General features: G+C 42.1%; 1 protein-coding gene across 2 annotated transcripts in view; it reads left to right on the top strand.

Annotated features, from left to right (window-relative positions):
* Window positions 1-22,452, top strand: part of UNC5C (unc-5 netrin receptor C) — a 241,245-nt gene that overhangs the window by 205,921 nt on the left and 12,872 nt on the right. Inside the window, exons 8-12 of one of the 2 annotated variants that reach the window (XM_056489837.1) lie at window positions 5,386-5,442; window positions 6,893-7,084; window positions 8,270-8,614; window positions 11,514-11,601; window positions 20,983-21,151. In XM_056489837.1, the coding sequence (XP_056345812.1) occupies window positions 5,386-5,442; window positions 6,893-7,084; window positions 8,270-8,614; window positions 11,514-11,601; window positions 20,983-21,151 (851 nt within the window). The remainder of the gene's footprint in view (window positions 1-5,385; window positions 5,443-6,892; window positions 7,085-8,269; window positions 8,615-11,513; window positions 11,602-20,982; window positions 21,152-22,452) is intronic. The other variant, XM_056489838.1, reaches the window with a different exon arrangement.

The raw sequence follows: 22,452 nt of genomic DNA, 5'->3' as shown, positions 1-22,452 counted from the left end.
CGTGGAATTGAGAATGGCATTTTACAGGGAAAGGGAGATAGGCTGAACTTCTAGAGCTTGGAATTTGGAAACAGCAAGATATACTTGGGGGCTGTTGAGGATTATTTTACTCATTGGGATCCATTGAATCAGAAATTAGCAAGAAAAAATGTTGCTAGGGTTCTAAACCAATTTTATTCAAACATTCTAGGATAATTTCTGAGACTGAGACTCATTATGGAAAAATCCAGCAAAACCCAAAGATTTTAAAATAAATTCTGAGCTACTGGAGCTGGTCCAGTGAGGAGGGTAATATGACTTAATGCTGAAAGAAGACCTCATCTTGGGAATTAAGAACAGAAGCAATTGGGTGCATATTTTTTGGGTCTGGTCTGAAAAATAATTACCAGCTTGCTGGCTTTGAGTTATCAGATACTGGAATTCATCTGATGTGTATGTGTCACAGCAAAAAAAAAGGTTTACTGAATTGTTTCAGTAAATTCATGTCACATTTTATATACCACATACCTACTTTAACTCATCCAAGAACAGCTTCCTTCAAATGTGAAGCATCTGCATGTAGGAATCAGTGTCTTTATCTGTTTCCTGAGAAAGCAAGGCAGCAGTTGAATGTGTGGTGTCTTGTTTTCTCAGAGGTGATTTGAGGACATTGATTTTGGAGCCAAAAGGGGGAAAAGTGCAGTTGCAACATGTTATGCTCAACCTGTTGAGCTCTGCAGAAGGATGTTCTTGAGGCACATCATGTGGCTGGACTTTCAGAAGGACCATGGAATTACTTGGCCTCAGCTCTTTTTGAAACTGCTACAGAGAGAGTAAAGAGAGTTTATAGATTAGAAGTAAGTGGTGCCAAATTAAAGTATGATTATTGAAGAAACAAGCAGTTATTGTGTGCTTTATGCAACCTTCACTTTATTAAATGAAAGTGCAGGTCTCCAGTTCACACTGATCTCAATACAGTCTCAAACTATGTATCATTAACTGTGACCTCAGCAGCTAATTCTATAAAACTATTTCTTTGCAGGGTAATTGTAAATATTTTCATATATGTGACCCAAACTGTATGAACTCTAGTAAATAAGTGGCCAGAAAAATTATCTTCAGCTCCTTCACTTGTCTTACCTATATACTTCCTGGGAAAAGGGAAAATAGGCAGGAAAAATAAAAATTGAAATCTGGGTATTTTTATTTCTCTCTTATGTGAATATTTTAATTTCTGCAAGCAGCAGAGTAAGATATGTTCATAATCTGATCAGTTCACTCTAAAATGGATATTATTAATGCAAATTCAGCATGACTAGAAAGCTAGCAAAACCAATTACTGACCAAGAAGGGGAGCCAGTTACAAAGTTCCCTCTGCATGAAGCCATGACCTAGAGTTTTACAACACAGGGATAAAAATTCTCTTTAAAATATACCAGTTCACAGGCCAAGGCAGTATATTCCCATGGCTTTCTAGGTAAAGTCAAACACAGGATTTCAGAATGCTCATGGTCATGAGTTCCCAGGCTGAGCACTGTGTGTGTATATAGATGCCCATGAATATGCTGAGAGGGATAGATTCTTTCCCATGGAAGAAGAAGAGCTCAGAACAGTCATTTTGGGGACAGTGACATGCAGAGCAAGGCATGTGGGACCTGAATGCTCAGGCTAGGCTTCCAGTGCTTGGGGATCATCTGCCTTCACCAACTGCACCAAACTAATTAAATGAGCTTCACAATCTATTCAGTTAAATGGTCACAATTTCCCAGATCAGTGCCAAGTGTGACTGATGCTTAAATTGAGTTAAACTAAATTGATAAAAAGCCTGCTGTAGTCTTTTCTATATGTCATTGGATTGGTTAATTTTTCAAGTACAGTCTGACATATTCAACCTTCTTCACTTTCCCAGTGTGCTGCATCATTATAAAGGTGATTAAATTTATCTTCTTATGCTTTCTAGAAACAAAATAAGCAATGTCTACTTAAAACACCTTTTTAATGGTACATCTATATTTGTTCAAAGGATTTGTGCCAGTGTGATTAATTTAAAAAACTCCACCTTTGATATTAGATAGAAACACTTCCATGGGGACAAAAAATATATTTACAAACCTAAATTGAACTATAAAGTAGAATACATGGAGAAACATTAGCTTAACTAAAGGCTTTTTACTGAATGCCTTTACCATGTAATTACAGTGATTCAATTTCTGTGCATTAACCTGAGCCTCCCACTTATTTTCCAAGTTTGACATAGGGTGAGGTGCTTGTACAGTGAGAGAAACAAATACCCATTTTGGTAAGTCTTTGAGAACCTCAAACAGCAGGCACTATGCAAGCATAAAGTATGATTATTGCTGCTTTAGTCATCACAACAAAATAGCAGAAGCAGTCTTGAAAATATGTATTTCCCAACAAGCTGTAGGAAGAAGCTTGAATTACTTTTCTCAAAGTAGCTCACTGTGAAATCAGCTGTTCTGAGTCAGCAGCCTTCCTAGAGTCAAACCCTCCAGCACCTTTCTAAATTCACACTCATTAAAAATGTTCATCACCCTGGTAGAAGTCCCTTAGGTATTTGCCAAGCAGTGCTGTTCATACAAGGAGGAAGGAAAAAAAAAAAACCCCACACACAAAAGATCTCTCTTCACTGCAATTACTTTGAAGAGAGGAGGGAAGACATTCTTCATTATTTCATTTGCTGATCCCAGCAGGTTTGTGTCATTATCTGATGAAAATGTCCTTTTCTCATTGTTTGAAGGCACAGTCAGAGGGACCAGTGTGACAGACAGCTCCCTGTGGAAAACCCCATTCTCTTGTGCTGGGCTGGCAGTAAGCCTGCCCCAGTGCATGGCTGCAGGATTTCTCCTTGCCCCTGCAATGCCTACTCCCCTTTGGAGGAGTGGGAAAGGTGTGCTTAAAACTAATTTTGTTGTAAAATATCCCACCCAAATGGCAGAAACATCCTGTAGTATCCTTGCCTCTTCCTCCTGTTTTAACAGATGTATCTTTGAATGAGTGCACAAAACATTTCTGGGGAGGAAATTGGCATCACTCCCATGTAGCTGCAGGGGTGCTGTCTGTGGAAATTTGTGAGCCACAAATATGTGTTTGTGACCAAGGGTCTGTGGAGAGGTTGCAATGAGGTAAATTTCTTTCAGAATATTTGAGGATCATGCTTGTTTACTTTGCTGAAAAAGCATGAATCTGGGTTTTCATTCTCCTGGGAGGAAAGACTGCTCTCAGTAACATCACAGCTAATCCAGGTGGCTCCATCTTTTGTGCCTGTTGAGTGGCACAAAACTCAGTCTGGATCCCTTCAGATGTGGCAGGAGTGATGCACAACCTGGAACACAAGGCTGAGCACCTCAGATGCAATGTGAGGAGAGAGGAGTAGCCTCTTCAGCTCTGCAAGGTGAGCTCAAGCTCCATGGGTGATGCTGAGCCAGGGCATGTGGGCTGCTCCATTCCATCTCCCCTGAGATGTGCTGGGGCACATGAAGTACAAGGAGACATTCTCAGCTTTCCCAGTGGATTTGAGTATAAGGCAAAAAATCATTCAGAGATGCATCCAGCCTAAACTCCACTTTGTCCCTGGGTCTTTAACTTCCTTCTGCCTGCCTCTTGGTCTCTCCAGAGACATCTTGCCAAAGGAAATATTGGGCATAAGGCTAGAGCTGAAATTTACGTTTTTCCAGATTATGAGCCTCAGTACTCACTTGGGGAGCAACTGGGAATAACAAGGGTACTGTAAATTCATGCCATGACTTAATCAGCACTCACTCAAGCCCTCAAACTTTTCATAGCCAATACCTCAAGTACACCAGTAGAAAGAGAAGGCAGTTATTAACAAAAGATTGAGTATGCATGTTGATAGAGTATGCATAGGTGAACTTGCCTCATAGAGTCAGGGAAATGAATGTAAGAACATAATATTTCTATAACACTGGTATGGCTGGAATCCTTGCTGTGAAGTAAAACTTAAAACAGAGATTACAGGCAGGATAGTTTGTGCTATGATGTCCCAGAAAAAAAACCATCATCATCAAAAATCAGCTGGTTTTGCTGTGGTATTTTAGGTAAGGTAGAATTTATGTAGTAGTTAATATCCAGAAATTTTGGAAGGAGGTATGTTTATGCCTGTGGCTGGGATAGACTGTAATTAACAAAAGACACAACTAAGCAGCAAGATATGTTAGAGCACAACAGATGCTGAGCACCCAAAGTCAGCGATTCTGGGAGCTGGGCATTATTATTCTGGTCTGCCTGTTATGTGGTCCTGTGCATTAGGCACACTCCAGGAGTGCATTTTCCAGTTTTGTCTCACCTGCAGGGAGTCCCCAGCTGTGTGAGCTCCTTGCAGTGTGATCAAAGAGGAGGGGCTGAAATTCCCTGCAGGAATTAAGGGAAGGTGATGGAGAGGTACCTTCTTTCTTACACTGACTCTAATCCCATCCCAGGTGGGATTCCTCTGCTTAGTTGGATTTGTCATTTACCTTTCCAGCAGGATGGGTCTTGGAGCACTTCACTCATGTGCCACATGGGAGATGCTTAGTGAGTTCACAGGATCCATGTGTGAACTAAGCAGCTCCAGTGTGCTGTGCTGTGGGGACTGCAGAAGGAAAAGACAAAGGAAATGATGTCTCTTCTTCATCCATCCTGAAATAAAGCTGTAAATTGTGTTATGATTTTGTCAATATATGGTGCTTGCAAAGATTTCAAATAAATGTTCTGACCCCCGGGACCTTATTGATTTTGTAATGATTTCAAAGAGAAACCACTCAGTTTCCTGTTTGCTGACAAATTCTTTATTCCCTAAGGAATTCCTATTGAACTTGTATTAAGGACAGGATAAAATAATTCCAAGGAAACACAGAGAGAGGGTTTTGTGCATAGACTGCTCCACAAATCAGTATTTAACCTCTGACCAGTGACAACAGGTCTCCTTTAGCTCTATTAGATCAACAGCAAGCTATTATAATTAAATATAAAAACTGTTTAGAGCCTCACCGAACATGTCCTGGGAATTAAAGCATATGGCAGGGATAAGGATAAAAAGACTTTCCATATGCTAATGACCCTAGATGTCTGAAATAAATTAGATCCATTACAGTTTATGCTCAATAAAAGAAAGACTTTAAGCACTCCAAAGTTAGTGACTCGAGACCGATTTTGGCTTAGAAATTCAATCTGCCTGCTTATTAATTCTTAGTAAGGCTCTGGAGGAGACAGGGGATGCAAAATCATAATTCTGTGCTGTATCAGAATTTTAAAGTGCCATCGGTTTCTTTTCCTTTTCCTTTTTTTTTTTTTTATTTTTTATTTAATTAAATTATTTTTCATGCTTCATTTTTTTGTTCTCCTCATTTGATTTTGTTCCCATTTTTGTTTAATTTCTTTCTTTTTAAGGTTTCATTTATCCTATTTCAACTGAACAAAGAACCCAGAATGAATATGGATTTTCTTGTAAGTTTAATGTTTGATTTTATGTTCCTGGATGCTAATTTGATGCTGTTCCTTGGGTCAGGCTTTACTGTTAGGCAAGCTCAGTGTGACTAGGCAAAAAAAGGACCTATTCAGCAGGGTAAGTGACATTCTGCTTGCTTGACAGCAGGCACAGTGCTTTGCAGCAGACACAGGATTATAAGGGCCCTTGTGCACGAGGGAAATGGGAGAAGAATGCTGCCTCAGAGACAGAAACTGAGAGAATGAGCCATCTTCTCATTAAAATTCCCTTAGCAACTGGAAGGAGTGTGGTAGAAGGGTAACTTGTCTTTGAGCTGGAACTCAAGAGCTCTGCTTCCTGAACTGCTGGGTTAAAAATGGGATGTTTCAAGTTTGGTAAATTGAAGGTCTGGTAGCCCAGAGCTGTTGGAGATTGATCAGTCCCTTTCTGCATCTGCCAGCTTTCACCTCTGCAGCTGGAGGGCAGCTTGGCTTAAATGGCTAAAAGAGATAAAATAAAAGTGATTTCACACGTTTCAAACCAACAAAAATGGGGTACTAAAAGAGTCTGATTTGTTTTAGCGCTTCCTTTTTTCATTAGGCTATTTCTAAAAATGGGATTCTTCACTCTATAGAAATACATCAATTTTTGAACACATATTCAGACCTTTTGGGAAAAAAATGTCTGGTGGATAATGATGCTAGAGATTAACTTGGAATTGGTGCTGAAGATATGGTATAAGCAGCTAGTAGAAATATCATAGCCATTTCTTCACAGGACAGATCTAATAAATTTTGGTTCCTTTTGGTAAATTACCACATTTTTTCTTGTGCTTACTTCAGCTTTTATCTTAATATGTATGTGTTAATGCTACTATGAGAGTCAATGCTTGATTCTCTGCCTTGCTAATTTACTAGTTTATATTTTTGAAGCAAATGGGTGGAAGGGAGTAATAACAGGTTACATATCAAAAAAACCCAAATCAACCAAAGATACATCCTGATATTCCAAGAATTCCATAGAAAATGGAATTTTTGGATTCTTTTACTTCTTTTAAAGTAAAAACAAGGCTTCTGAAGTTTAAAAAGTCATGGTTTTGGTATCAGATGAACTTCTAAATACCAGTATTACGACATGATGTCACTAAGACATACTATCTCATTTCATAGGGTGAATTTGGTTCATATGGCTAAATCCATAACACTTTTTGCTTAGTAGCTCATAGCCTGAGTATTAGATAGATGGACAAGTGGATAGGGAAAGAGTTAGAACACAAGTCAGAGAGAAATCAAGGATTGTTTTCCATCAAAAGGCCACAGACCTGCTATATGGTGCTGGAAATGGATTTTAAATTAGCCCATAAAAAAGGCAGTAAATATCTGCAGGCAACGAGAACAATCAGAATGTGTTTTGTCGAAAGCCCCTGCAAGGAGGGCATTCCTTGAAGGCTGCTGGTGTCTGTCCCTGCAGCTGCCCCTGACTCGGACGACGTGGCTCTGTACGTGGGGATCGTCATCGCCGTGATCGTGTGCCTGGCCATCTCGGTGGCCGTGGCCCTGTTTGTGTACCGCAAGAACCACCGCGACTTCGAGTCGGACATCATCGACTCCTCGGCTCTGAACGGCGGCTTCCAGCCCGTCAGCATCAAGGCTGCCAGGCAAGGTCAGTGGGCACTGCTCTCCATCTGGCCAGGTCAGGGAGGTGCTGCCAGGCTGTGGTCTCTCTCCATACCACTGGATGCCTGTTGGCACTGGATAAAGAGCAGAAAGATCACGCTCATTAGTTTCTGATTGCCAAGTGCTCAAAACCCGTGGTGGCGTTTTTGAGTATAAAGCAGGTGAATTTAACTTCTGAAGAGAGAGCATGGATGTGAGAGTGAAACTCAGACACTTTTATGTTAATAAAGTGAAGTCCAGCTCAAGCTGATAGAAACAATGGAGACAGGATGCATCACAGGAATGATTCTACAGTAATTCTATCACATCTCTCTCTCCCTTATTTCACTAATAGCTTTTTTTCCTATGCCCTGTCTCCAATGGTATAAATAGTAGTTGAGAAGTACTGTGCTTTTAATAGAAAATGTAGAAATTGTGGTAGAACATCATTTAATAATGAATATTTTTTATCGCTGATGCATAAGATCTTGATTTTTTTTTCCTCACTTCATCAGTCAGGAGAGAACACTCTAAACCTAGTGCTGCCTTTATCAAAGCACTTATTTAGTCTGAAGAGTTCCTATTTATTCCCAATATCTACACTGTAAAAGTTAAAATGACAAGAGAGTTGTCACAAGTAAGATTAGCAGAAGTGTTTTCTTCACTGGAGAAACTTTTAAAACAAATCTTAGAAAAGTGTGATGCAGGTACTAATCCCCCACTGCAGGGAGTCATGGGCATGATGACTTCATAGGCTTGCTGCATCTTTTATTTCAGGAATGCAGTCATTAGCCCAGTTAGATAAATTGGTTAATGATTGTCACACCGTGTTTAGGAAGGGGTTCTTTGCTAAAACTAGATCTACTGAGTGATGAAAACATCTTGCCCTGAAGCTAAACATGTCATATTTGAAATCTGAGTGCAGCCTGCAAAAATACTCCCAGTGAAAACTCTTCAGAGGAGAAACGTGCTGTAATTTTTTACAGCAAGCAGATTCCAAAGCAGCTGGGGCAATACAAACCCTGGGAGTTTGCTGGAGAGATTCATGGAAACAGAGATGAAGGTTCAGGGACTTTGTCTATCTGAACGTTCAGAATGAAAGACAAAATGCAAATGCCAACCCAAATTGTTGCTCAGAATGAAGTCATCAGAACAGAGAAATAATAGTTCTTTCTTCTCATCTCCACTGCAGACCTGCTGGCAGTGCCCCCAGACCTCACTTCAGCTGCAGCCATGTACAGGGGTCCGGTGTACGCCTTGCATGATGTCTCTGACAAAATCCCAATGACCAACTCTCCAATCCTGGACCCGCTCCCCAACTTGAAGATCAAGGTTTATAACACCTCTGGTGCAGTCACTCCCCAGGATGACCTCTCTGACTTCTCCTCCAAGCTGTCCCCACAGATCACACAGTCTCTGCTGGAGAATGAGACCCTGAACATGAAGAACCAGAGCCTTGCTCGGCAGACTGACCCGTCATGCACAGCATTTGGGACCTTCAACTCCTTAGGAGGCCACCTAGTAATTCCCAGTTCAGGTAAGGGCTAGCCATGCTGGCTTAAAAGTGCAATTGTTTTGTGGGTTTAAGTGGTGTTAGCTTGGTTTTATATAGGGAAAGTCTATACGTGGAACTCTGCCTTTTCTTTCATCAAAACAAATAGATGGGGTTTTTTTTCCCCCCTTCATTTGCATCTACTAAAGTACTTTGAATATTTTCTACCCAAAGTCCTGGACACCTTTTAAACAGTACAGAAAGACTTGGGCACCTCACTACAAGACCACCAATTTTAGAAGTTGCAGCTGAGGCAGCTGGAGTTGTACAGCCTGGAAAAAAGGAGGCTGAGAGTGGACCTTATCCCTTTCTACAACTGCCTGAAATGGGGCTACAAGGTGGGAGTTGGTCCCTTCTCCCAAGTAATACATAGGAATGTGATCACAGGTGAGCACTGTGATGTGTTAATGATTGGATTCAAAGATCTTAGAGGTCTCTTCCAACCTAAATGATTCTCTGATTCTAGACAGAATATTGCAGGGCACTTAGCCACTTTCTGAGACATGCAAGGCTTCAGAGCTCCCTGTGGGAAGTGCAGTTCAGCATCACCTTTTCCTTTCAGGCAGTTCTAGAAAAGGGACTTCAATACTGCAAGCCTCTATTTTGTCATTGCACTAAAAGAGAACAAACTAATTTAGAAACAAATTGGTTTCTCTACTTCCAATTCATTGCATACCATGTGCTATTGAAGTAGGACAACAGAACACTATTTTTTGGAATCTTTTTACCTGTATTTGTTGTTGACTTCATTTTCAACTAGGAAAGAGGGGGACTGAGCATTGAGGGCCTGTTGATATAATGCAGTGGATTGCTCAGTCTTTCTCATACAGCACAAAGTCAGGTTTTCAGACTCCTTTGGGCCACCCTGACACCAGCAGGCAATTTCAGAGCATCCAAGGGGCTCTTGGGCAGCCTTGGGAGAGCTCAGGTCTTTCAAACAGATTTTTTAGCAGAGCCATGCTGCTGCTTGGTTCCTACATTAAATGTTGATGTTCTTTCTAAGGAAGTTCAACACCTAGATGTTCCTGTGGATTTAACATGATACTGCAGAGCAGCATTAATATCTAAAGTGAGAATGAATCAAACACATAAAGCATTTGACATGAGGCATATGCAGGGTATACAGTGGTCAGGAACACACCTGTCCAGTTTCACTGGAACTCTGAATTCAGGTAGGACCACAGTACGTGTGAGACTGCAGCTCACAGCTTGGTCATTTTACAGCAAATGCCCTCACCAAGGAGATAGTGCCTACACCTTTGCTGGATCATTTATTTTTTGTTGATGTTATGGAAGAAGCAAAAAGGTGGCCCAGGGTCTGGGTGGTTTGGTCCTTCCAGGATGCAGTCCCACATTGCCCATGAGGCAGCCAAAATTGCTTGGACCCATAGCCCTGCTGTCACAGCTCCTGTATAGTGAGAAGGAAAAATATCTATTAAATGTAAGTGAAAGCTGAATTGCTTCAATAAATCTGGTGCTGACTGACGAGCATTGCTGAAAATTTGTGCTATACAATCTTTTGGATTTCACATTTTTCTAAGTAGCAGCTGAAGATAGATATTGATATTCAGTTTTCATATGCCACAGTGGTGCACATTATCAGCAAAGCCTATTAGTCACTGTTAATTCATGTATATTAATATCAATTTGTAAAGAAAAAACATTTGAGGCTGTAATCCCTTCAAAATGATTAAAGTAATGATTCTGTAAAATAAAACAATCTGTCTGCTGCTACCTTGTATGCCTCTGTGCTGCTTCTAGATGTGTGTCCTCCTCAAGATATGATCAAAGCCCTTCATTTGCAGTACACCTGCAAGCATGCACAGGTTAGGTTGTAAGAGGCCTGTAAAGACACAAGTGCCAGAAGACATTTGTGGAAAATGCTTTCCTAGCTACCCCTCTACTTCAAAGCCAAGCATGTACTGTACACCAGCACAAGGGAGGTGTCCAGTTCAACCAAACTGTGTATGCTCAAAAAAAGAGGCAGAGCCATGCAAGGTGTCTATAAAGTGTCTCTAGTGTAAACTCGTATATCTAAATAATCTTCCTCTAGGTTTGTTTTCAGCTATGTGGTAACAACTGCCTGCAAATCCTTGCCACTGATCTCCAGCTAATCTGCATCTACAAAGGGAGCTGGCTGTGCCCAGCAGAGTGAAATGGCCAGTTTGTGGGCTGTGTTTGTGGAGACAAGACATCTCTTAAATGGAAGTCCTGGAAGAACAGTGTTTATTAATCGAGTGTGCAGCAAATCATTACTGAAAAGGACACTGAGCATATTTGCCCACACTTTTTCCAAGGTTGGATACTCCAGTTTTGAGCCAGTTTACAGGACTAGGTACATAAAAAAACCAAGCCCAGTTTTGTCTCCCTGGCAGCCTAGGAACTGAGTGCATTAAAAGACAGGATGCCAGACACAGAAGTCATCTTTCAGGAAACAACTAGTTCTTGTTGCTTCCTGGGACAGTGCTCCATTGCTTTTCTTTCCTGATCTTAATTAAGTAAGAATTGCCTAGGGAGAGATGTCCCATTACAGCTGTTGGAAATTTTAGTCAGAGTTGTTTGTTTTTCCATCATTTTACAAGGTAAGCAACAGCGTAACCATCTGTCTGCTCTTTAAATAAAATAAAAGGGAATAAAATCCTCTTCTCCACTCCTGTTTGTCAGTGCAGAGGAAAAAGAACAGGCAGCTGGACGCTGAAGACACCAGGGTTACAGTAAATGCTCTTTCTCTCATCTTGCTGAGGTCATTTACAGTCTGCTGGTGAGGGTGGCTGAAAATCTGGCATTGCAGGCTTCATCATCTGCCTCTCCTGTCACTCCTCTTCACAGAGCCATTCACCTCTTTTTTCTCCATCTTATCTTTTGTGTCTCTTCTGTTCTGCAGGAGTAAGTTTGCTGATCCCAGCGGGAGCCGTTCCACAAGGGAGAGTCTATGAAATGTATCTGACAGTTCACAGGAAGGAGAACATGAGGTAAAAAGAGCTGCCTTTATTTCCTTGTGCATTAACAGAGGGGGAAAATGTAGTAACTGAAGACCTGTGGTAGTAATGCTTATGCAAAGCCTAAGCATTGAAGCTGTTTGCTGACTTGGAGGTAAACACAAGCAAAGCTGCAAAACCAGCTCAGACATTTGCTTTCCTAACCAAGTGTTGCACTCTGCAGCAAGCCCTCAGCCCAGGGGGATGCTGAATTGTAGAGGAGCAAGGAAAATATGCCAGCATGAGTTTGTGCAGCAGAGAAGGTGTGAAGTAACCTCTTGATAAAGACCTGTGCTGCAAAGGAGAAGGGAGCAGAGGAGAAAGGTGATAAATCAGCTCAGTGGAGGGACAGGTGCCTGAGCAGCTGACTTGGAAAATCTCCCCTCCTGTTTAAATGAAAGTGAATTTTTATTTTACCCTTCATGGGCTTGGCTAGTCCATGCAGAGGATGGAGCCAAAGTTTTTGGTGTCTTCCACCTCCTTGCTGCTTAGACCCAGACACCTCACGCCAAGGGCACCCAGAGCTGATGCTGGGATGACCACTGTTGTCTCCTGTTACTGAATGTGTGGCCAATTCATATTCTAGATCTTCATGTCTACTTGCATGTGACCTGGCAGCCTTGAAATTAAAAAAAAAAATTGTTTACCAAAAGGCCAAGATACCATTTGCAGCCATTTAGAAAACCCAGATGGAGAGAAAGGTGAGATCAGGCTGCAGAATGGTCTCGTGCACAAAGGCAGAATGGCAAATGTGAAGCTGAGGCAGTCATTACACAGTACTTTGCCTCTTTCTCTTCCTCATAGCTAGATATGTTTTTTGGCTCAGCCTCTTAATAGCTTTTATTATGTGCTAAGCCACAGCTGTTTATACACTGTGTGATATTGAACACTATTCTTCAGCTTGGTAGTCTTTCACCCAAGCTAAAATAATCTGCTTAAAGAAAAATTAAGTAATCCTTCCACCCACCCTTTTGCATACATTATTCATCAGCTTCTCTTTGAAAATAGCTAATTGCAGCTACAGAAAAAATGCCTCTGTTTGTAGCTAGTATTGATTATATTCCTATTACTTTTGGCTGTGAAAGAGGTTTACAAACAGTACTGAACAAAGACTCCTGAAGAAGGAAAAAAAAAAGTCAGATTACATCCCCTGGTATTCAGTTTACTTCTAGATCTCTCTTTCCAAAATACCTAATCTTTAAAAAAGTTATTTAATTCCTAGAAGGTGGTGTATGTACAAATATTTTCTTTCCAGCCAGTTATGGAGGGAATCCCTGTTAGTTTATTCCAGCTGTGGCAACTAATGTCACATACTTGTCTAATTTATTTTCTTCAAGGATCATAAAGCCACCTCTGCGTGCTTTGTGATAGCTGTAACTCAGCAAGTCACACAGAAGGATAGGTCAACCTGTGCTGGGAAGAGAATAGCTGGAGATGTGCTGCCTGCCAAACTGAGCAAGTATGCCAAAGGACACCTGCAGAAGTAAACAGAGTGGTGTAATAACAAACAATAAACAGAATAATAATAAACAGAATCCTCACTTGCAATGAAGATTTTAGAAGTGATTTCTCACCCTGGGAGAGGAGAGCAGAGCAGTCTGCCTTGGGACAGCAGGGCTCATCATATTGTGGTGGCATCACTTTCTGGGTGCAGAGTCCAGCTGCTTATTTCATTTGTGGCAGTTTTTCAGAAAGCACACCAGGCTCTTCATGCTCTTGGAAAGCAGCTTCTTCTGGAACATTTAAGATGGACCTCACTGGGTGTTGTCTGGGTGTTCTGATCACTCAGGACTGAATGTTCACCTGCCCCTTTCCCCAGGTGCCAAGGAGCAGAAGGGGGTGGGTGGCACCCAGCAGGACTGGTTACCAGGCACTCCACTTCTGCAGCAGAGCCACAGCTCAGGCAAAGCTTCTTTTTCTGACTGCATGGGCCACAGATGTTGCTTCATATAATTGGAGTCATATGGGTACACAAGTTGCTGTGGGTGTAATTATTTTTTAAATCAGCTACTGCACTTTTGCAGCCCTGTAGCAGAGAGTGATAGTCCCCAGTAAGGACTAGCTGCAGATATTTGCTTTCATGACCAGGCAGCAACTGCAGTGTGTTCAACAAACCCTGTGAGACCCTACATTTATTTTCATGAGCACTGTGCAAATGTGTATGGGTTGAAAAGTCCTGTTATCTGTTGATGTTGTTTGGAAGGGGACACAGAGGAAATTATAAAATGAATGTTATTATCAGAAATGAAGGCAGAGTCTTGTCCTTGATATTACAACTAGCTCTGAGGCGAGAATGTGGTCTCCACAATGCTACCCTAGTAGAACCACAGCAGCAACACAGAGGGTCACCACCCCAGCACACATATCTCCAGCAACTTAAGATCTAGCTCACACTTTGTTTGTAGAACTGTGAAACAACTTCTGAACAGTCAAGCTGAAACAGAAAATATGTTATCTCTCAGATGCCTGCAAATTCACCTTTTCTTTTCCTTCCTTTGTTTTCATGATAAGTTTCCCCAGTGAGTATCTGAAAGCTGTAAAGAAATTTGAGAGACTTCACAACCCAGTAATATCACTCTTTGTGCTGCCTGGCAGATTGGTTAGGAGAGCTTTCTGAGGCAGTCTGTTTATTCCATTTCATATCCATCAAAGCATGTGAGAGCAGGAGGGTCACCCTTCAAGCATTGTCCTTTGGCAGTGGCCTGGGGTTCTGATAGTTTGCAGTGAACACCACTTGGAGGCAGTTGTTTCCTCCAGGTGTGTCAGTGTACTCGTGGCACACTGGGGTTTCTATTTACTGGACTGATGCTCCAGGAGAGTATTATCCCTGCTCCTGTCCTGCAAGCTCACCCTCATTCTTCCTGTCATTTGGGGAAGGGAGGATGGCAGGCAGCTCCCAGGCTCTGATTCCTGGCTGGTGTGTTGACCTCAAGAAGAAATCCACATCCTTTATGAAGCAGCTACAGTGGGGGAAATTATATATGGGTGTGTGTTTGTACACATGCAAATACATATATACATATATACATATATACATATATACATATATACATATATACATATATACATATATACATATATACATATATACATATATACATATATACATAATGTGTAACTGAAAAAATGACAACCCTATGAGAATATTTCACAGTTATCAGACAGGTTTCTGTCTTGATGCTCAGTCCTTTTCAGTGGTGAGCAGATGCTCTCTCCCTTAGTCTGGGGAAGCATCACCAACTTTGAGATTTGCAGGGAGCATTGGTTTTATCTGTAAAATCAGCACATTATGTTGGCCAATACCTGTCAAGACCTGTTTCCATGAGGGGCTGTGAGACCCTGAGTCTTACAGATTAAGTAATTTATTTAATTGATCTGTAATTTAATCCTAAGGATTAAATAGCATGAGTATAAACCTCCAGCTTCCAGGATTTGCTTGACTGCCTCAGGCTAAAAAACAAATCTTGCTGTGAGCTAAATTAGCAGAGCTGTGTTTCCTTCAGAAACATCTGGCAGTGGTCAGTGCTGGATGGGGTCTGGGACTTGATGGACCACTGGTTTTATCTTGTGTGGCAGTTCCCGTGTTCCTGGGTGAGCCCCTGCTGAGCTCACACAGCTTTAGCTGGAGCTACCCTTGCAAGCTCTAATCAGAGGCAGGAACTGCACAAAACAGATAGAGCTCTGTGAAGGATAGTCCTGTATAATCCATCACACAGGAGGTGTTCCTAATGAGAGCAGAGGTTGCTGTGCCCACAAAATCTGACAGCTCTGGAGAACAGAGCAAGCAACTCTCCTGAAGGTCTTGATGGAAGACACACATAAATGTGCAAATTTCAAATTAGCTGCCTTAAAAGAAAAAGGGTTTGTATCAATGGATTCATAATGTATGCACAGAGTTTAATATAAAGTCAAGCATCCGATCAATGATTGTGATCCAAGGAGCAATGTTGCATTTTCACCAGTAAACCTTAAGCTTAGTGATGTGAAATAAAAGAAATTGAAGTTTTCCATATTTCATTTCTCCACCTTCCTTATCTCAGTTGCATAAACAAAATTACTTTTCAACTCCAGAAGACAATTTCTTGAAGTGCCAGTCACTATAATTGAAAAAGTCAGCGTGAAAAAGACCAGAGCATGAGCAAAAGGGGAGGGCAAACTTCTCAGAGTACTTCTCTTCTGAAAATAGACTGTCAGAAAAAACAGGGTCTGTCAAGAATATTAAGTTTGAAACTTAAGAACACATACTAAAAAATAAAGCCCCAACAATGAAAGGAGAAATGAAATATCTTCCTTCTAACTTTTTGCTAAGCTGTGTAGAAGGGTTGCCATCTGTTGCTATGTGATAGCCATTCCTCTCTCCCTGCTCCATCCTGTGCTTCCTGAGCTGCTGGGATTGCCTGGAGCACAGGGGCAGGGAGAACACTGTAGTCCCACTGAGGAGCAGAGATTTATCTAGTGGTGCTCACATCTGCTGTCTGACAGCTACCTTAATGAATATGGTCTGGCTTATTACAGGGAGACAGTTTCAAATGAGTAATCCCATTAAAAACACAAATTTGATTGTGAAGGGACCAGATATAGTGAATAAAAGTTTGTTTGCTTTTAAATATAAGTTGGCTGTTCTTGATAATCTCTGAGGGATGGGAAAACATCTAAAAATATCTGAAGGCCTTTCAGTTACTGTTAGTGCCTTTTAATAGAAGAGCTAAGCAGTGAGTTGAATTTTAGTCTCGGATCTCTGTAAAACAAAGGTATCTCTTTGTTTTTGGAGTTATACAGCTGAGTGCCCAGTCTCCTCTACAAAGTTATCCCGAGATTCCTGCAAGCCTAACGTGAAAGCCATGTAGATGGGGGTTTTTGTAGGGGGTTTGGTTTGGGATTCCATTTTGGATAACAGCCTAACAGATAGCCCACAGTTTTTCTCATTTCTTCTCATAGGTTTATATGCTCTATAAACTCCCCTGTGTCTCTGTTTGTGCTGGATGTCCCACAGTCTATAACACTTAAATCTCAGTGTTGGTCACAACATGTGCTCCTCTAGGCTGGGATCCTGGCTTTGCTGCTGCTGCATCTCCTGTTTCAGGAGAAGGAGTAAAATTGCCTGTAATGAGTGACTACACAATGACTTGTCTTCAGGGGAATTTGTTGTTTACTAATTCCATGAATTACTGTTGGTTTATGCTTTGAAGAAGAACGATTAATATCCCTTGTATAATGTATCTTGTCTACTGCATCTGTTTCTGTTCTCATTAGCTATACCAAGGCATAATCCTTTTGTTTTAAAATGGAAATTGAAAACAGTGAGAAGCGAGAAAAGATTTGTTGGGAGATTTTTGTTCCATTTTCCTGTCACTTTTCCATTGTGATGTTTGGCCTCATTCCTCTGGGAATATCAGGTGTTTATTTCAGAGATCTGGTGGTGGTCCCTAAACACGCTGCTGCTACCTGCAGTCATGTAAGAGCTGGGAAGGGAACCTCACTGTGATGTGCTCTGACATGCCTTGTCCCCTACAACGCCAGAAATCAGATTTGCTTTTTGTCACTGCATCACCTTACATGTTGATGCCTGCTGTGTTGCAGCAAGCTCACCTGGAATGTTGTTCACTTTTATTGTTTTCTGTGTTACTATGTAACTCCTTGGAACTTCTTTGCTCCAGCCTGAGCTACTGTACAATTAATAAGATTTTATTTCCTACTCATATTTTTACCCTCTCTAGAATTCTGCCATTATTTTCTGGCTTTCACTATTACTTGCAATGATTCCTTATAAATTGTTACCTGTAAATGTAATGATTGTGTTTTTCACATTGTGAGTAGAAATCCTGGCCTCCAGTAGTCAGAGAGAGGTTAACAGTAATAGTGATCCACTTCACACCATTGCAGAACTTCTCTGCAACTCATCACATCTCAGTTTTTAAAGGTTTATCTGCATGAGGTGGATGTTGGAGAGTCACTAGGACCAGCAGGTGTTCAGTAATTTTGGGGTGCCAGTCTCTGATGTGTGCCTGGTTGTGAATTTAGGACTGTAAAGTCAAGCATCCCCACAACTGGCCCATTTTTTCTGCTCTTCATTAATCAGACTGTTCTCTGTTATAAATACTCAGGTCAGAACCATGCATATCTCATCCACTTGGCAATAAATAGAAGATCTTCTAAGTCTGGTGGCAAAGATGCTGTTTATGGACATGGGGAAAAAATATTAAGCCTTGGTAATTTTAGTATGCCCTTTGTATCCTTGCATTCAGCTCCCATCTCACTTCCTCACTCTGCAGTCTGCAACACATCCTGACTTGGTGTTCTGCATAATTTTTTTGTTCTTGTTCTAATCAGCTATAAAATATTGCAGTGCAGAATCATGCCCAGAGTCCTAAAATCTTACAGTTAAAAAAATTTTGGCACAAAGCAGTGACTAAACTTAACTTTACTTGGAGACAACTTCAGACTGTATGATTTATCAGTACCATATTATTTTAATGACCTTTTGGGGTTTTTGACTGCAGGCATCAGTGCTTGTTAATTTTAACTCATTTTTTACCTAAAAGGCACCATGTTAATTTTTTTAAGGCAATCATGATATATTTACTGCTGCATTCTTTTTGACTGCTTGTTCTGTAATTCAGTCCAAAAATCTATGAAAGTTTGTATTTTCTTTCTTTTATTTTTCATGGGTCAGTACCTTTAGATGAAGTCATGTTAACTAGATGATTAACTCTATAGCTGGTCATGTCTGCTTTACATATATATATTACAATTTTGAGAGATCTTTCTCATAAGATGCTATTTCTTGAAATTTCTTGAATTAGAGCATAGGAGAGTGTTCAAATATCCATCAGTTCCCAAGGCTGATGACCACTGACACACTCTGAGTGTTGCTTAAGCTTCTTGTTGCTTCTTATGAAAAAAATAACATTGTAAATGAGTCAGAAAAAGAAGGAATGTTTTAGTGAAAAGCTGTCCAATTCTTATTCAGTATGGCCTTGTAAAAAAGTGATACCTCATCTTCTTAATCTGAATCCAGTGATTCCTTGCAGTATGCAAGAGGAGCTGGACTTGGTACTCTGTCTGCTAGTGTTTCATTTATTTTGTGTATTGTGTGTATTGTTTGTTAGGCTAAAATAGCTGGCACAATACATGGTAGCTGTCCAGATTGTTATACTTTACATCTTTTTTTGAAAAACATCTATATCACAGCTGTTTGTTTCCAGTCCATGGATTTTCAGAAACAATTGTTAAGTCATTTAGTAAACTCATCAGTTAATTTCCACAGATGTGTATCATCTGGATTTACTGATTTGCATAGATTTAAGCTTTTCAATGCAGACCCTTTTTTTCCTCAAATGTTACAAAAACCTCCACATTTGTGACAACAAGGGGTAATTTTCAAAAGTACCTTCATTCCATTTGAAAAAGGATTTCTCAAAAGTTTTTCTTTCATTCTGTGAAATTAATGAGATAGGCAGGGAGAATTAAGGTGGACAAAATTAGATTAGTCCTATGGACATATATTTGCAATAGCCAGAATAGGTGTGATAAATTTGATATCATAATAGCTTCTGTTCTGATTTGGCCTCCTTGAAAATGTTATCTAAGATTACCTGCTCAGCTCTGCATTGGTGTGGCCTGTGAGCAGTTTTGGCTAACACATTTTAAGAAAGACATTAAGCTATTAGAGGGCATCCAAAGGAGGGCAATGAAATAGTGAAAGGTCTTGAAGGGAAGCCATGTGGAGATTGGCTGAGGTCACTGCATCTGTTCAGCCTGGAGAAAAGGAGACTGAGGACAGACCTCACTGCAGTCACAGCTTCCTCGTGAGGGGAAGAGGAGGGGCAGGCACTGATCTTTTCTCTGTGGTGACAGTGACAGGACCCAAGGGAATGGCCTGAAGCTGTGTCAGGGCAGGTTTAGGTTGGATATTAGGAAAAGGCTCTTCCCCCAGAGGGTGGTTGGGCACTGAACAGGCTGCCCAGGGCAGTGGTCATAGCACCAGCCTGGCAGAGTTCAATAAAGTGTTTGGACAATGCTCTCAGGCACAGGGTGTGACTCCTGGGGATAATCCTGTGCAGGGCCAGGAGTTGGACTGAATGATCCTTGTGGGTCCTTTCCAACTCAGGATATTCTATATTTCTGTGATTACAGCTGTGTATTTTTTCTCTTGGTAAAGACAACGACTTGCAGAAAAAAAAGCAGCAATGTTGTCTCAGCTAATGTGTCTAAGTCTGATGCAGATGTGTTTGTAAATGCAGCATGGGGCTGAGCCCTCAGCCAGAGCAGAGCACGTTTGGTCCTGTGAGCAGGTCAGGACTGTAAGTGCAGATCACATTGAACGCTTTTAATCTCCCACTTGCTGATTTCTGGATCATGAATTTGTCCTCTATTATTTAGGGAGGCAGTTGATGAGGCACATTCAGCTGTATTTGTCATACACCAGATGTCAGGATAGTTAAAGTCACTCATGCTTCCTCTTGTTTCAAGCTCCTCAGCAGTTGGTCTGGGATGATTTGCACTTGCACACATGTGCACACACACACATGCACACACACTATCATTTTCAAACTAGCATATATGTTATGTATCCTAAATATTCATATGATTTCCCATAACACCAACTCCTAGTGACGGGCAGCAAGCAAACTGGATAATACCTGTGTTTTTAGCTGAACAGCTCAGGGTGATCACTAGAGATCTTGGGCTTTACAAGTGTATTTTACCCTTGCACTATTCCTTACCATCCCTTCATCCCTGCTCCCTCACCAGCAGTGACACTTGGTCCCTGCAGGCATATTTGCAATGGCCATTCTAGTGTATCTGAATGCCTTTCAAGTAAAATGGAGTATCAGGGGTTTGGTGATGACTCAGAACTCAAACTGCACATCCCAGATGTGCTGTGTACCACTTTCAGCCATGCTCACATGCTTATTAGTTCAGTGTCTTTCTCTCTTTGTAAGTTTTCTCTGTCCTGACAGTAAACAATTCTCACAAGTGGTACCTACAAGAGCCACCATTCATTTTTCTGTGTTACTGAACAACTGCCAAGTGCAGCAGTGACCACATTTTGGCAGTGGGTGAAATGAAACCCCTGCATACCATCTGCAAGAATCCTTCAGGGTGGAGTGTGCTCTGCAAATATGGCCTGTCATTTGCTGACACCTAAACCTGCATTTTGACACGAGTGATATTTGGCACAAAAGCAAATAAAGGAACTAAATATGGATTTGGAAAAAAATGGAGAAAAAACAAAACCCACCAATTTTTCTTGCACAATCTTTTTTACGTTACGAGAAGGATTTTTTTTTTTGGTTGTTTTTACGCACCCAAATGAACCTTTTTCTCTTTTTTGACTCACTTAACGTGTCCCTCTTTCTGTCTCCTCTCCAGGCCACCTGTAGAAGACAGCCAGGCCCTGCTGACCCCCGTGGTGAGCTGTGGCCCCCCAGGAGCCCTGCTGACCCGGCCCGTGGTGCTGACCATGCACCACTGCGCAGAGCCCAACACAGAGGACTGGCAGATCCAGCTGAAGCACCAGGCTGCCCAGGGACCCTGGGAGGTGAGGCTGCAGAGCCCCAGCCTGCTGCTGGCTGCAGGCAGGGCTCTCTGCTAGTCCTCTGCTTGCCTTTCTGATGGATGCCTGCATTTTGGGGGTTCCATGTGGGGCACATGGCTGCTACAGGCAGGAGTGCCCTTTCCTTTGAGATGTCTGAGCTGCCACTTGCCCGTCAGAGATCTGTCTTGGGGCACTTTGGCACCTCCCAGTACTAGCAGATTTCCATGGTGGGAGCCTGAGGTGGTTCTTTGCCAGAGCATAGCAGGAGAATGTCTCAAGGCAGTGTGGCAAAAGAATCTTCCCACTATAACTGGAGCGTGAAGTGATGCTTTCAGCAAGGCTGAGCCATCCTGACAGAGCCCTCCTCTCCAGCCCTGTGCTCCTAGGTCCCTGCTGCCACCAGTTTGGTCTCATAATTAATTTGGCAAGGGCACTTCCTCCTACTGGTAAGTTTAATAAGGTCAGGATGGCTTCTGAAGGCAGCTGGGCTGACAGCAGCAGAAGTGCCATGTCCAGCATTGTCTTCAAAAGCTTCTTGTGTTTGTCCCCCTGCCTGTGGCACCAGCTCTTTCCTGCAGGGAGGGAGCGTGCAGCACAACTCAGCTCTGTCTCACCAGCTAATCTGCACCCCACAGCCCAACCCGTGGCACCACAGGTGTTCCTTCTTTGTGTCTGTGTGCTACTGGCACCTCTTCATTTCCCCCATCCTCCTCCTGCCCTAGGCAGAGATTGCTCTGCCAGCCTTGCCCCACCCTGCTGTGTGTGCAGCATCCCTGGGGCCCTGGCCATCCTGTCATCCCTTCTTCCTCCTGTCAGCTCTGGAGCAGCTCCTCCAAGCTGAGCCTCACACATACACACTCATGCACAGCCCTGCAGCATCACCTTGTCCTCCAAAGATATTGTGCCACTGCTGCAAACATGGCAGGTTTGCCACTCCTGAGACCAAGGGAGCCAAGCTTAACACCGAATGCCAGCTGAGCCACTGCTCCCAGCTGCCAGGCGTGCAGGCTGTGCTGCAGAGCTGCAGGCAGCAGGGGTGAAGTGGCCAAGCTGTGCTGAGCACCGTGTGGCACGTAGTGGCTTTGCAAGAGACTGTCACCAGTGCTGATGTGTCCCTTCTGCCCCCTCTCACAGCACCTTGTGTCGTGTGCAGGATGTTACACGCAGGGCTGGATGCAGAAATTAGCAGGGGAGCTGTTTCCCTGCACGCCCTGGGTGGGGAGGTCATCTGCATTCTGGCAGTATTTTTCTTCCTCATGCTGCAGTCTCATCAGAGAGGATTATTCTGAGGAAGCAGCAGGTGA

This window comes from Oenanthe melanoleuca, chromosome 4, assembly GCF_029582105.1.
Source record: "Oenanthe melanoleuca isolate GR-GAL-2019-014 chromosome 4, OMel1.0, whole genome shotgun sequence".
Classification (NCBI taxonomy): domain Eukaryota; kingdom Metazoa; phylum Chordata; class Aves; order Passeriformes; family Muscicapidae; genus Oenanthe; species Oenanthe melanoleuca.
The sequence above is the reverse complement of the archived record's forward strand: the minus strand, read 5'-3'. Positions and strand labels throughout refer to the sequence as shown.